General features: G+C 38.9%; 1 protein-coding gene across 11 annotated transcripts in view; it reads left to right on the forward strand.

Moving 5' to 3' along the window:
• LOC129730989 (uncharacterized) overlaps positions 1-15699 on the forward strand; it is a 260098-nt gene that overhangs the window by 212953 nt on the left and 31446 nt on the right. For all 11 annotated transcript variants that reach the window (XM_055690660.1, XM_055690661.1, XM_055690662.1 and 8 more), the window contains 3 exons: positions 3062-3630; positions 14327-14527; positions 14590-14747. In XM_055690660.1, coding sequence (XP_055546635.1) covers positions 3062-3630; positions 14327-14527; positions 14590-14747 — 928 coding nt within the window. The remainder of the gene's footprint in view (positions 1-3061; positions 3631-14326; positions 14528-14589; positions 14748-15699) is intronic.

The raw sequence follows: 15699 nt of genomic DNA on the forward strand, positions 1-15699 counted from the left end.
CATATACACCGATCGACCCGGTTACTCTCCGTAGGCGCTTGCTCGATCGTCTCGATGAATCTAATAGGATCGCATCGTAATTTAGAAAACCGATCATCGATTAGATTCGTCTTCTGTGCTGATAGTCTCGATGATAATTGGGCACAACTAGGCTGCGAATGTAACACCTCCTGTCTTCGTAACATGCGTACGGTTGGATCATTCGTAGAGGCTCGAAGTAGTGCACAGAGATGATTCGGTTTTTTCCAATCATTTTCCAATCAAAACATTTACGCCTAGACAACATTAGGTTATTTATCTAACTTGGTCTTAGGCAGATAGAGTTTGTCTTAGAGGATGAAAGAATCTCAGTCTGCCTGGGCTTCGAATAATTGATCCTTCTCTCTCTTTCACGCTTGCTGTGACAGTCTTGATCCGAGGTACAATTATAAGCCGACAATTCTCTGCATTTCGCACTCTCGTGGCCGGCCTTCGGGTGCTGTACCTCAACTTGTCTGCCTGCGTCTTTATCCTCCTCTGTCTGGACCTGGTTACTTAAACTGCCTGGACATTTAGCTTGCAACATTTGCGAATGCGAACAGTTCAGTTTGTGCTTCGAGACGTAATAGAGTAATTGCTGAAAATTCAACCCGGTATCGCGTTACCCGGAACAAAGTGCTGCGCACCTAAAACTCGATTATCTCGGCCGAGCATTGCCAATTACGATTATCTAGCCGATTAGCCGTCTTTCCACGGACATTTTCGTGACTTCCCTCGTGCATTCAGCGGTAGATTTTACTCTTTATCTCTTCACGATAGTGCAGCTAAAATTGCAGCTCTAAGCCAAACCCAATTAGCAATTAAGTACGATCGTGGTGTAGTGAAAGTTTTTGCGTTTTTTGTTGTTTTGGTCTGAGCTGTGGTGTTATCTATTTTACCACGCTTGTTTTGTTAGTGCTGTAGCATATTTTCGCTAAAAAGTTGTTACGTTTTCCCGAACTGGGGCTTGTTTGGACGGTGGGGTTATTAAGTCATTACGACAACGCATCGACAGCGATCGACTTGTTTTTTCGTGGCAACTGTTGGCGTGCAGTTCAACGGACCGCTCGTCAGCGGATGCACACACAGTTTTGTTGGCAGCTCTCGAAAATCGAAAATGGAAACCTGCGGAGTTCAGAGTGTGGTGGATTATGAAGTGCCTAACTTCAGCTTCCAAGTTAATACCGATTCGTTTAGTGCGGAGGATTTTCACTTGTTCATCAACTCTTTGGAGCAGACCTATGTAGGTCAACCACAGTTAGCGTCGATAGAAGATGATGATGATGATGATTCCGAACAGGATAGTTTATATGAGCAGTTAAATTTCGCTAAACTGAACAGCAGTTTCGGCGATGATGAAAAATCCAGTTCGAACGAATCGTCGTCCAGTGAGCCACCGGCTCTTCAGAGCACTAAGCTGCAGGAGCAATCGATTCTTAGCAGGCCAAGTATGAAAAGCATTTTCCAGTACTTTGAGGATGATGTCAACGTGGAACTGGAAGATTCTTTCGAATTCGAACAAGAGTTGAAAAAATCACCCAAAAAGACCCATACGATTAGGAATGAAATGTCGACGCCGCCGGAAAAGGTACTCGACTCGAAACAAATTCCACCACTCAAGAAAAGACCACTTGGCGATTTGGACAAAAACACTCCGAACCGGCAACCGCCGCCGAAACCCGGACGGCTCAATGAACATTTGCTGCAGATTTTCGAAAGTAAAAGTGAACCACCCAACAACGTAAAGACGCAGGCATTGACCGCTCCGAAACCGCGGCCACCGCCGACGGACAAGGTGCCAATTATCCGCAGCGAAATTGGCCATCCGAACCGAAGTCCGAAGAAAGTCGATAATGACACGAGCAATCAGACTCCGAAAAAGCTGCTACCGGTCAGCGAGATCGCCACTAAGCTGTCAACAGTGAAGATCGTGAACGCCACCAGAAAGGTACAGTCGGTGAATAAACTGCACCAGCAAAATTTGAACAGCAGCAGTACCCTAAAATCCGCGAGTGGTGAACGTGAAAAGTGTTTCGTCCGGGATATCAACACCATCTTTCTGCAGTATCGCAATCAGTTAGAGCAATCGCTTGATCCGCAGCAGGTTCATCAAGCTATCCAACAACTCGACAAACCGAAACTATCCGAACCGGAACAGGCTGCGGAACCGGTCGATCTTATGGAGGAATTACTTGACACCGATAAGCCCGCTCGAAAGAAGACCCGTGAGGAAACCGCCCAACAAATCCACTTCCGGCTGCAGAACCAAACCTACCGATTGAAGATGCGCAACCTAATCGATAGTCAGAGCTTCGTACACATCAGTCCCGCCATCCGTAACCAGCTCTTCCATCTGGATAAAATTTTCAACCGATCGAGTCTCAGCTTGATCCATATGGTGCTCTCGCTAATTCGGGAAAACGTATTTATGGGCGATCGCGTCACAATCGATCTGCAGACCACCGATTACAATCGTTTCGTGCAACTAATGTCCGACGGATCGTACGGAATCGATTCGATGGCCACGAGCACAATTCGCGAGAACTGTGTCGCCGTGGAGATCCTAGCGATCGACGACGATGCACCGACGAAACCCATTCAGATCGTTATTATTTTCGTGATTGAAACTATTGACGACTCGACGGCGGCGGCTGGTGGGAAAAAGCAGCGCGATGATGCTGCTACCGCAGCCAAGTCGAATCTGAAAGGGGACTTTCAGATCATCGTCCGGATGCGCTTTGAGGTAGGCCAATTGGACAGTAGTTACGTTGTTAGGCAATTGTTTATGCTCAATTTCATCGGCTTGGAAAACGTGTTTATCCAATTGGATTTTTATGTCCGCCACGGTTTCTGCTTTCGGCTGTTTACACAGTTTTGTCGATTAGATTACGCAATTGGACCATTTTCAGGGATAATTGTGCGTTACTGATCTAATCTGAGATAATTTACTACGTGTTGTGTGGAAGAAAATTAGTACATCTTGTCGAATTTTCAATCCAATTTAAGATGTTATATTGATTGAGTTTTTTTATTTTTTTTCTAGCCACCGGAAAACGAGCTCCAGAAATCCCACGAAACCGGTACGAACCTGAGCGAACACCAGCTGCGAGTGCAAGCCTCCCTCCAGCGGCTGAACATCCCGGACTGGTACAAACAGTACTCCGGCCGTGACGGTGCCAATGCTTCCGGTTTGGCGAACAACAGCAATGCCGGGACGACCGCACCCAGTGGCGTCCTGCGGAAGCGCAACTCCGACGTCGGACGGTGGACCGGATTGAGTTCGAAAACCACCTCGCTCAGCTCGCTTGGATCGCATCGATCCGATAGGAGCCCGGTGATGCTTAGCCCCTCGGCCCACAGCCATCACGGTGGACAGACCGGTTTCTCGCGGTGGTCCACCTCGCACCTCAACTCGAACCAGACGTCACCGAGTGTGTCGACCCGAGGGTCCTTCACGCGGGGCGGACTGAACTCCAGTGTAGTGTCCGGATATTCGACAGCTTCCACGACGGCCGGCGCAACGAACAGTGCGATCCGCAACTCATTCCGGCAACCGTACCTGGGCTGGAGGAGCCAGGAGAAACTTTCCCAGCCGCGGACGCCCGCCGAAAGGTAAGTGCTCAGAGAGAATTCAATACTTTTTCTAGATTTTATTTTACAACACCATGAATCATTTATTCTGTTATGGGTTGGGGTTTGATCTTTAAAATCAATGAAACGAGACATAATTGGTGCTAAATAAATTCTCTTCAAATTCCTGTTGAAGTATGGATAATGGTAAATTCGTTACACAAAAAACTCAGGGTGCTACCTTTCACTTCAGAAATTTACCTTCTTATGAACGCGAGAAAGCAGCAGTGGTGGGCAATCTTAGCAAAAAACGGTTGCAAATTGAGCTTGAAAATTATTCATTATTGATCTAAGTTGCCATGAAGGTTTTACGCAAGAGAATACCTTTCGCTTAAAGGTATTGGAAATTTGATTAAGTTTGATGATAAGAAAATGCACAAAAATTTAAGTAGTAATAGACAAATTATTTTTGAAAGCTTTTGCCATCTAAATTCAATAAGAAATTTTTGTATTGTTTAACGATTTTTTGAAAAAAATTTGCCTGTCAGGCAATTTTATTCGGGAATGTGATGAAATAAAATGGCAGAAAATTATTTGAAATGACAAATGGCTTGAAAAGAACAAAGAAGAATATTTTTTCCTGGTGAAAATCTATTCCATTTTTTTTCCTTTTCGGCATTTCAAATTCATTGGCCTTAATCTCTAATGTTTTAGATAAATCTTTTAATATCTGATACACTCGCAAGGTCCATTTTTTATTTTATTATGACTCAGTATATTATTCAGTCTATCGCTCAGTCAACTTGACATGTTATTTTTCCAATTGGGCCGATACAAATTTTAAATTATTTTCATGTCTACGGTTGTCAAATTAGGACGAGGCGGTAGGCAAAAAAATTAATAACACCGAGAAAAAAAATCTTCAATACAAATTTGTATCCAAGTTACGAAACTTTTAACTCACTTGCAAATAAATGTATCAGTGCCTTGAAAATGATAAATTAAAAAAAATGCCAGGAGACATCTGATGCTAGTGTTTTTTCCGGAATTACGAGAAGTTCTGATTCTTGGAATGATTTTACATCATTTCCAGAACATCACAAACAATTTAGGCTAAAATAAATCATTTTTTCGAGATCACCTCTATTGTTTCAGTCACCACAGAAATATTTAAAATGCTTAACATTTTTGACAAATGGTATAAAACACATTCCATTTTCGCAGCCAAATTCAGCTGATAGAGGCTAGTAATATTTAGCTGAATAATTTTCAGATGATTATAGAAACAATAAATACATTGTATGAAATGCTCGGAAAATGATGCCTGAAATGTTAGCTTGTAGCGACATTTCTTCTCGTTCAATGTTAGAAAATCTATAAAATGTACTACTAAGTTCTCCTTTTAATGAGAAGGGGCAGGTTCCTATTGAAAACAGTAAATTTTATCTGAAATCATTTATGAAGCAAGGGGTAATAAATGGTAACCCAGAACGAGCTCGATGTAGTGATTAGTATTCACTCCTGACTCGTTAAAAAGTAGTTGAAACACCCCATACCATCACTTTTGATATATTCTGGAACCGCTGCACTTATTTTTGGGAATATCAGCAAGATTTGCTCCATTTACTCTACCATTCTGTTGATTATGAATATCTTGCAACAGAAACATTCTTTCAACAGAGAAGAGAATATTACAACTAGCTACAGCAAATTCTTGGTTGGAATCACTTTTGCCTTTTTTGCATCTCCGTTAATCCCTGAACTCACCGTTTTACTACGCTTTTGGTTCACTGTTTTCGACGTACGAAAAATACTCAGATCCTTGGCTTCGCTCGCCTTGATTGCATCGGATTCCGGTGAATTAGTTCCCTTGCGCGTATCACCATCATTTTGGTCCCAGCGGTTGGATAAGGTTGGTTGAATTTTTTCGTACCGAACAAAACCATCACCGCGAACGGTCTCAGCTTTGAATTGATGTAATGAGGCCGAGCACTGCGCGAAAAACACAATATGGGCAAAGGCACAAAAAAGTGATTCTACTACATGACAACGCTCAGCCTCATACTGCCAAAGTCGTTAAAACAAACACAGAAACGCTCAAAGTTCCACCGAACCCGCCATATTCCCAAGGTATTGCGTCGTCTGATCATTACTTGTTCCGTTAGATGGCACATGGTCTGGGTTCTGCTCATATGAAGACATCGAGAAATTGTTTGATTCCGTGAATAGCCTCAAAGACTTTTACTGTTATGGTATCTGAGATCTGCCAGTTAAACGGGACAAAATTATAGCTAGCGATAGGCAATACTTTGAATAATTTATAGGTAACTTTTTTTTTTGAAATAATATTTCTCTTGAAAAAAAGCAGCGCAAATGTAGTAGAATCAATAGAATTTCTAACAGATTCGACAAACTTTCGTTCCGCGAAGAGATCCAACGTAAATAGGTATTAATGCACTTGTTACTCCAGTGAAATCCTGCTTTGTGAAAACTGTTCAAATCGTACAGAGAAAAGTTGTACAGTGCTTTTTCGATTTTATCACGGTCAAAAAAAAATTCAGCGTGAATTTATCAAAACCGTAAATTTGGCGAAATGATCTAAATTGGATTTTTTGTATGGGAAATTTATGATATTTCAGGTAAAAATGATGCATTTTCTTGGTTCAATGGAATATAAATTCAAGATACAAATAAATAAACAAAATAAGTGAGTTCATGATATTTGCGAAATTTCTCACGGAAATTATAACTGCAATATGAATATGATTTGTGGAACCGCCAGATTTTATAATTTTTAATACACGTTCTATGAGCACTAAACTGTAGGGCTATTTGAGCTGTTAACAGATCTTCTTTCTCATCTGCTCGAATAATATGTGATTGTTGCTCCAAAGTCAACGAAATACGTATTCCATGGTTCATTTTTCTCAGAATTATGACACAAATAAATTGTAACAGGCATGATACTTGATTGCCCCAGAAAACTCAAACTGGCGTCGAAGTCGAAGTTGATTGTCCAAGATTTCAAAAATACCTATATTGGATGAAACCATTGGTATTTTCAGACTTTCTTCAATCCAGAAGTCGCCATCTTGGATTCTACAAAGGCAGCTGAGGTCGACGTCCGACCTCTGAGCATCATTCTGGTTTCAAAAAGCGTCCGTTTTGTGTGGTATGTTGTAGTTTTGGGCTGTTTTCAGCTGTCGGAAGTCTTTATATATAATTTCAAAAACCTAAACTCTGAGCATCATCCCGGTTCTGGAAATACTTGTATTGGTTGATATTACCGTTCCAAGTGAAATCTGGCGTTCCAAAAGGTAGTCGTCTTGGACCTTTTCTAGTTCTACTGTACATAAACGATGTAAACCCAGAATTCGTTTTGCTCATCTTGATCGTAAAACGAAAACAGTTTTCTTCCTTTTAACAACTGTGAGCTTACATTCAATATGCAACACACCATTTGCTGTAGAGAGAGCGCGGGTAATAGTTTCTCTGACTAATAAACGCTCCTAATTTGACAGAACAGAAGCACAGTGGAACTTTTGTAACTGAGCTATGAGAACACGCAAGATAAGTAAAATAAATTGCTCAGCAAACATATGAGAAAATCAGGTGATGTCAGGGATTTCATTTGTCGATCAGGTAAATCAGGAAATATCAGGGAAAACTGAAAAATCATAAGGAAATTTTTTTTAACGATCGAGTAAACTTTAAAAACTTCAAAAGCTTTTAAATTTTAAAAACTTTTAAAGCTTTCAAAACGGCTCTAGCGCAGAAGCTGATTTTTTAGCATAACAGGGCTGATTCGGTTTCATATCTGATCGAATACTTTTTCCACTGAGATTTCAGAGTTGCGTTCATCTACGTTGCACTTTTTTGTGCCGACTGCTGAAAAATATCTGTGGAATTAATGTTATATTTCAGGGAATATCAGGGAAAACCAGGTAATTTGATTTTAATTTTTTTCCACACATTGTATAATATTAAATGCAAAATCTGATAGGATGTGGCTCGAATGTGCACCCAGGGCCGGATTTCGGCGTTGGGGGGCCCGGGGCAGATTTTTTTCGTGGGGCCCTTTTTGGTCAAAAAAAAATCGACGGAAAATTGTGCTACGCTGGAAGGTGATGAGCAAACAAAAAAAAGGCCTTCACTTCATCTAGGGGGGCCCTTTGAGTCGGAAGGCCCGGGGCATGTGCCTCCTTGGCCCTTCCTCAAATCCGGGCCTGTGTGCACCTACATGTTTTGTTCTTTGACCAACTTCTCTTTTAGTAATTGAGAAGCTATCAACAACTGCTCCCTCTTGAACTAAAATAGAAAACAATTGTTTACCCCTCGCACGCGATGATTGTGAGTGAAAATGAACTCTGCGTCTGAAATACTCTATGACTAAATGTAGTTAGTTACTCACTCTGCGTGAGATTATGTCTAGTTCTCCAAGGCGTTTGACAAGTAGAGGAGGAAATATGAGCAAAAATCAAGAGAACAGCTGAAGTCTGGGTGAATCACGCCCTTGAATGCCAGAAGAAATCTTACGCTGATCAGTGCGTCTTGAACTGTCCTACAGATCAGACGTTTTTTCGGTTGCTTGTGGACTGGTCTTTGACTGCCTATAGCTTCAAAGTTTGTGTGTTGTCAGTGTGTCTTTTAAAGACTACCTGAAAATTATTTCCCATCAGTCTTTCTCAAGACTACCTACTTTTGAAATTAACATTTGTTTTAACTTTTTTCGTATCACCTGAAATGGCAGGACGAAAAAAGAAACCACGCATCGCTGCGGGGAGGAAAAGAGAGGCATCTCTTTCTGACACTTCGAGTATCTGTAGTGACAATCCTTTTGATATTTTGCCTGAGCAAGAAGCTGGTGAAATGGAAGTAATTAGTAATGAAACTATACAAAATGTAAAATATTTAAAAAAGGAGAATGTTCCACCTATTGTGGTAACTATTTCTTCTGAATTTTATATATTCAAAAAGGAACTTTCAACGTTTGTTTCTGACGTTAAAGTTACCTATCAGATTGGCCGTAGAGGTGAATGCCGCTTATTAGCTGACTCAGTAAAGGGTCGTGATCGTCTTGTTCAGTATTTAACTGACAAGATGTACAAATTTTTTACATACGACACCAAGAACGCCAAACCGTTCAAGGTTGTCTTGAAAGGTCTCACCAACGATCAAACCGTTGATGAGATCAAACTTACTTTAACAGAATTACTTGGCATAGCCCCTACCCAAGTAATTCTAATGAAACAAAAATCACGAGGCGAAAACAGTCAGAGAACTGGAATTTCCCTTGTTAATTATTTAATTCATTTTAACCGCAATGAGGTTAACAACTTAAAATTTTTTGAAAAGGCACATGCTTTGTATAATGTGCGTGTAAAGTGGGAAATTTATAGGAAGTATGGCGGAGGTGAAAAGCATATCACCCAATGCCGTACTTGCCAACGTTATGGCCATGGTTCCAAATTCTGTAACATGGACCAAAAATGTCTTAATTGTGGAGACTGTTCTCACAAAAAGGACACATGTCCTGTGAAAGAGAGTAAAAATTTTCGCTGTGCGAATTGTAACGGCAACCATATGTCAAATTTTTATCAATGCCCAGTCCGTTTAGCAATTGTTAAGGCAAGGCAAGGTAAACAAAATTCAAAACAAAATTCTCCAAGCGTACCAGTGACGCATAGTTTACCTACTCCTTTGCATACTCGTTTAACATATGCACAGGTTACAGGTAGTTCGAACATTCTACCGCCTAATATTGGTAGTTCGAAAATGACCGCTAATATGGGTAAGCAAAACACGCTAGAAAATAATTGTACACCTATTACCCCAGCTAATATTGCTACCGAAAATATTTTTTCTAATGTCAACTGCCTGGGGCCTATTACGGCAGGTAAACTTTCTTTTTTGCAACAGGCAATGTTCGATCTTATGAACGCCATGTTGCAGGCAAAATCAATGTTTGAAGCCATTCAAATAGGCACAAATTTTACCATTAAAATTGTTTCTAATTTAAAATTTAGCAATGATTTTAAATAAAACAATTAAAATATTAAATTGGAATGCTCGCTCATTGAAGGCCAATGAGAATGAGCTTTTTAATTTTTTAACAGTAAATAATGTGCACATTGCAATTATTACTGAAACATTTTTGAAACCTAACATAAAATTAAAATATGATCCCAATTACGTGGTTCATAGATATGATAGGATTCAGGGTTCCGGCGGTGGAGTTGCAATTGTTATTCATCGCCGAATCAAACATCGTGCTCTTCCCCATCTTGAGACAAAGGTTATTGAAACTTTGGGAATTGAAGTTCAAACTGAACTTGGGATTTTATTCATTGCCGCAGCATATTTACCATTTCAATGCACACGCGAGCTCAAAAATTATTTTAAAGGTGATTTACAAAAACTCACCAGAAATCGTTCGAAATTTTTCATAATCGGCGATTTTAACGCTAAACATCGTTCATGGAATAATTCTCAAAGTAATTCCAATGGCAAAATTTTATTCAATGATTGTTCTTCAGGATACTATTCTATTTTGTCTCCGAATAGTCCTACATGCTTTTCTTCTGTAAGAAACCCTTCAACAATTGATTTGGTGCTTACAGATCAAAGTCATGTATGTAGTGATTTGATCACACATGCTGACTTTGATTCTGACCATCTTCCAATAACTTTTTCTTTATCACATGAATCAGTTTTAAACCCTATGAGCTCTGTTTTTAATTATAACAAAGCTAATTAGGAAAGATACAAAAATTATATTGAGAGAAATTTCAATAATGAGCTTGATTTGCAAAACGAAGTGAATATTGATTCCGCTTTGGAAGCATTAAAATGTGCAATTGTTGATGCCAGGAATTATTCTGTTCCAAAGGCTCAAGTGAAATTTGATTCACCAATAATTGACGAAAATCTTCAACTTCTAATTCGTTTAAAAAATGTCCGCAGACGTCAATATCAACGTTCTCGTGACCCTGTTTTTAAAACTATTTATAAGGATTTACAGAAAGAGATTAAACATAGATTTACTCTTCTGAGAAATCAAAATTTTGAGACTAAAGTTGAAAAATTGAAACCATATTCAAAACCATTTTGGAAGCTGTCGAAGATTCTTAAGAAACCTTCAAAGCCTATTCCAGTTTTAAAAGATGGTGAACGTTTTCTTGTATCCAATGAACAAAAGGCTCAAAGACTTGCTCAGCAGTTTGAGAGTGTTCATAACTCAAATTTGAATTTTGTGAGTCCAATTGAAAATGAAGTCACACGTCAATTTGATTTAATTTCTTCCCAGAATTTTTTACCTGCAGAAATAATTGAAACTAACTTGAATGAGATTAAATCAATTATTAAAAATTTCAAATATATGAAAGCACCTGGTGACGATGGAATCTTTAATATACTAATCAAACATCTCCCTGAGAGCACAATGGAATTTTTAGTGAAAATTTTCAATTGCTGCTTCAAAATTGCATATTTTCCCAAATTATGGAAAAATGCAAAAATTACTCCCATTTTAAAAACGGATAAGAACCCAGCTGAAGTTTCAAGTTATCGACCAATCAGTTTGCTTTCTTCAATAAGTAAACTGTTTGAGAGAATTATTCTTAACAGAATGATGTCACACATCAACGAAAATTCAATTTTTGCAAATGAACAGTTTGGATTTCGCCATGGGCATTCCACAACTCATCAATTGCTCAGAGTTACTAATATGATACGAGCTAACAAATCTGAAGGTTATTCCACTGGAGCTGCTCTTTTAGACATAGAAAAAGCATTCGACAGTGTTTGGCATAAAGGATTGATTGCGAAATTGCAAACTTTTAATTTTCCAATTTTCCTAATCAAAATTTTTTAAAAATTATCTTACTGATCGAACTCTGCAGGTTGTCTATCAGAATTCAAAATCTGATAGATTTCCTGTCAGAGCAGGTGTACCTCAAGGTTCAGTCTTGGGCCCAGTCCTGTACAACATATTCACTTCAGATCTTCCTGATTTGCCTCCAGGATGCACAAAGTCATTGTTCTGCGATGACACAAGCATTTCCGCAAAAGGAAAAAGTCTTCGTGTCATATGCAGTCGATTGCAGAAAAGTTTAGATATTTTTTCTTCCTACTTGCAAAAGTGGAAAATCTCTCCCAATGCTTCTAAAACTCAAATGATAATTTTTCCGCATAAGCCTAGGGCTTCTTTCCTCAAGCCAAACAATAATCACGTTGTCAAGATGAATGGGGTTATTTTAAGTTGGTCCGACAAGGTTAAGTACTTGGGACTAATTTATGATAAAAAACTTATTTTCAAAGAGCACATTGAGAGTATACAAGCCAAGTGCATCAAATATACGAGATGTTTATATCCTCTCATTAACAGGAATTCTAAACTTTGTTTAAAGAACAAACTTTTGATTTACAAACAAATTTTTAGACCAGCAATGCTTTATGCTGTACCGATCTGGTCAAGTTGCTGTTCAACAAGGAAGAAAACGCTCCAAAGGATTCAGAATAAAATTCTGAAAATGATTTTGAAGCGTCCTCCTTGGTTTGGTACACTCGAATTACATAGACTTACTGGTGTTGAACCATTAGAAGCTATGTCAAATAAAATTATTAACAATTTTCGACAAAAATCGTTGCAATCCTCAATTGCTACGATAAGCTCTCTTTATAGCCAATAAGTTAGCAATTAAGTTAGTTGTAAGTTTACTTCCCCTTTCCTGACAAGTAGGTTTAAATCCCTACGAATGATAAGTCCTAATTGCGAAAGCAAACAAATCCTAACAATAAAAATTACAATTTTCTAACAGTGTTGAGAAGTCACCATTTGTGATTGGACACACATACTCATTATTTACTAATATTTATCATAAATACTTAAGCTACTAACAAATCCCCCCTAAAAAAAAAAAAAAAAAAAAAAATCACGCTGATGATCTGAAGCGTTATTACGGCATAGAAAAAATCAAGTGATGCCCTTTTTCCTGAATGAACTGGACATCTAGATTCTTCACTAACGTTCAAAAAGTAAGTGTCACACGTGGTTTCGAAAGCCTCTTCTCAGTTACTATTCATTTTACGGTTTGATAAATACTTCCAGGGTGTGTCCTGGGGTGGCATTGCGCAGCTCGATTCGAACGATTTTCGCTATTTTCGAGTACGTCACATACTGCCAGTTTTGTTCCAATCTCAAAATGAGTTGTCATTGTCATTTGTCCTTCGGCGCATCCAACCCGCAAAGTCGAAAAAAATATGAAAAATGAAACATAACGCCCACCAGCGATCATTTTAGTTAGGCTTGAAGGTTATATATTGCGGTCAATGCTTGAGTACTCAGCCGTTGCATGGGCGCCATATTACCAAATGGAATCAATATTCTACTTGTTTCAATATGAAACAGCAAAGCTTAAAAAAATCGGTTAGATGAATATTGAGGGAGTCTAATCCTGCAAACCGGTTGGAAAAACGTTGTTTTGCGAAATCGCATTTGAAGATTTCGAAGTGCATAGTGAAGTAAAGACGGGACTTGTACGAAACCGGCAAGAAGAACATAAATAGAGTGCTCTATTGCTGCATAGGATATGGTAAACTTTTCTAGAGTTTTTGAAGTTTCATTAAAATTTACGGAATTCACGCGGTTTTTTTACGCGGCATGTATCTCCCGCGTAAAAAGCGAATTTAGTGTATTACTTTCGAATAAGTCCCCGTTCATAAATAACTCATGATTCGCGTCTGATAAAACAATTTTTAGGAGTTGACGCATAACGTTCTTTCTCTTCTTTCTGCTGTATACTGTGAAAAATCGTTTTCGACCTTCAACATTTTTCCTGTAATATTTTCCAGTTTTTCTTGTTGTGCCAAATTTCTTATTTTTCATAAATCATGCGGCGAAGACGCATAATCTAAGGCAAGAAACCGATGCGGGACAAAGTCGCCGTGGTTTCCGCAGTCTGAGCCGGCCACCGACCCACCGTCAGAAACGACGGCCTCTCACACACAAAAGACTGATCTACTGGTTTGCTAGGTCTACTCAACCATAGTTCATTCTCTTAGTAAAATCCAAGCGAGCGGTAGCGAACCAAAAAATATACCGTCGCTAATCGGATCGGATCGGATCGGGTTTTCGGAATTAATTATTTTTCAATTCTTTGGTTTTTTTTTCACTCTTATCCTAACGCTAAACATAATATTTGTATGGCAACTTCTGGCTACCGATTTGATTGTCCAAAAACACAGCAACATCTATTGACAGCAAAAAAAAAAACATAGGGAACAAAAAACGAATTCAATCGGGAGAAGAAAAAACGCCTTCCTAAAAACAAGTTGAAAACGCATTATATACCAAGAGACAGAGTGATGAAGGACACATGTTGAAAAGAAAACTGGGCATAAAACAATATCGAATATGAAGCCAGCGTAAAGATTTGAAAAGAAATTGATCGAAGAATTACCTTTTTCAAAACACTCGATTAAAAAATTCCATGCATGAAGAAACACTGCCTAACGACTGATTTTGTCATTTGGGCCGTTAGAATGAAACTAACACTAATATATTTTTATTTGGTGACAATCGTTTTTAAAACTACAAAAAATTATATCACATGACACCTTAAGTTAGAAATTTATTTACAAACGTTTATATTCTGTGACAATCATTTCAAAATTAAAATCAATATTAGCATAGCAATTTCTGGCGTCCATCTGATTCGTTTCAATTCATTTCAACTAGGCTGGCATCCTCCCTACTGTCCCAGCAGAAAGCCAAGGAGCAGCAGCAACGGCAGCAGCAACAGAACCAGCAAAAGGTAGAACCCGTGGTAACACCGGAGATCCAGTCATCCATCAAAGAGGTTACCTCGGCGATTGTACATTATGTGAACGACCAAACCAACCGGCATTCGCGCAGTAGATCCACTAGTCCAAGCCAAAGGTGAGTCGTGCGATCTCTTATTCTACATTTACCTTTTGCTAAAACTATGCTTCTTTTTTTAGATGTTGGCTAGAAAGCTCATTCGTTGGTACCAGACCGCTGGATTCGCCACAAACGCCAATGATCGACGGCAACGGTAGCGGGGTGGCCCCGACAGCCGTGGCGGTCCAGATGGCCGGTGACCACTACCGGTACAACGCCGGACGGATGAATGGCGTCGGTGAGTCAACACTAATCTAATGCTTCTACACAAAATAGCAACATTCTCTCTGTTGTTCGATCGTTTCTTCGTTTGAAGCTTTGAGTTAGGTTTCGTTTTTTTTAATTCGAGCTAAGCAAGCACATACTCTCTTGTTATTATAATATTTAGATCATGGTTTCATCAGTTCAGTTTTCAGTTTGTGTACGAATTTTCCGTATCATTGTTTTTTTTTTTTCTTTGGTAGCTAGAATGAGAGAGCTGTCAGATAACTATTATTTTGTCTAGTTTAGATTAAGTTATTTTTTTCGATAATCGTTTTAGTTTGGGACTAAGTTTTGTTAAGCTTTTTCGGATCAGTCACAGCTTTGATTGAGCAATCAAAAACTTACTGGATGCGATTTCTTCGCACGAATGCAATTCCAAATCCGTTGTAACAAAACTTTCGTTTGAAAGCGAACTTTGCTGCAGATTTTCGAATGAAACGAAGTTTGCATTACGAATGCATTTCAGATTATTGACTAAAAGCGATAGGGATCACACGTATACACATACACAAACACACACTCACTGCGACATGTGAAAACTGTATTGAAATGATATTTTGTATAGATGTTAATGTTAGATTTAGACTTAGACGGGAACTGTTGTTCTTGCTCAGATTATGAACACACAGATTTTAGCAACATTGAATCATCCACAAAGCTTAGCTAACGAAGCAACAGCAGGGGAAATACTATTTGACTTCAACGGAAAGAATAGGTGAAGCAGTGTCGAACTTTTTTTTCTTTGTTCGCAAATAATCATTTTCCTATTTCCGCATTATACTACTGATCACCTCCTCTTATTTAAAGAACCAATTAAATTAAGGAGCGTTTTGATTTGTCGTAAAAACAGTCCGTTAGGTTTGCCACAATCCTAGTAGCAAGTTCCGGGAAGTGATTATATTGCCCTACACTCTTCGACTGTTAGT

The sequence above is a fragment of the Wyeomyia smithii genome, chromosome 3 (assembly GCF_029784165.1).
Source record: "Wyeomyia smithii strain HCP4-BCI-WySm-NY-G18 chromosome 3, ASM2978416v1, whole genome shotgun sequence".
Taxonomy (NCBI): Eukaryota; Metazoa; Arthropoda; class Insecta; order Diptera; family Culicidae; genus Wyeomyia; species Wyeomyia smithii.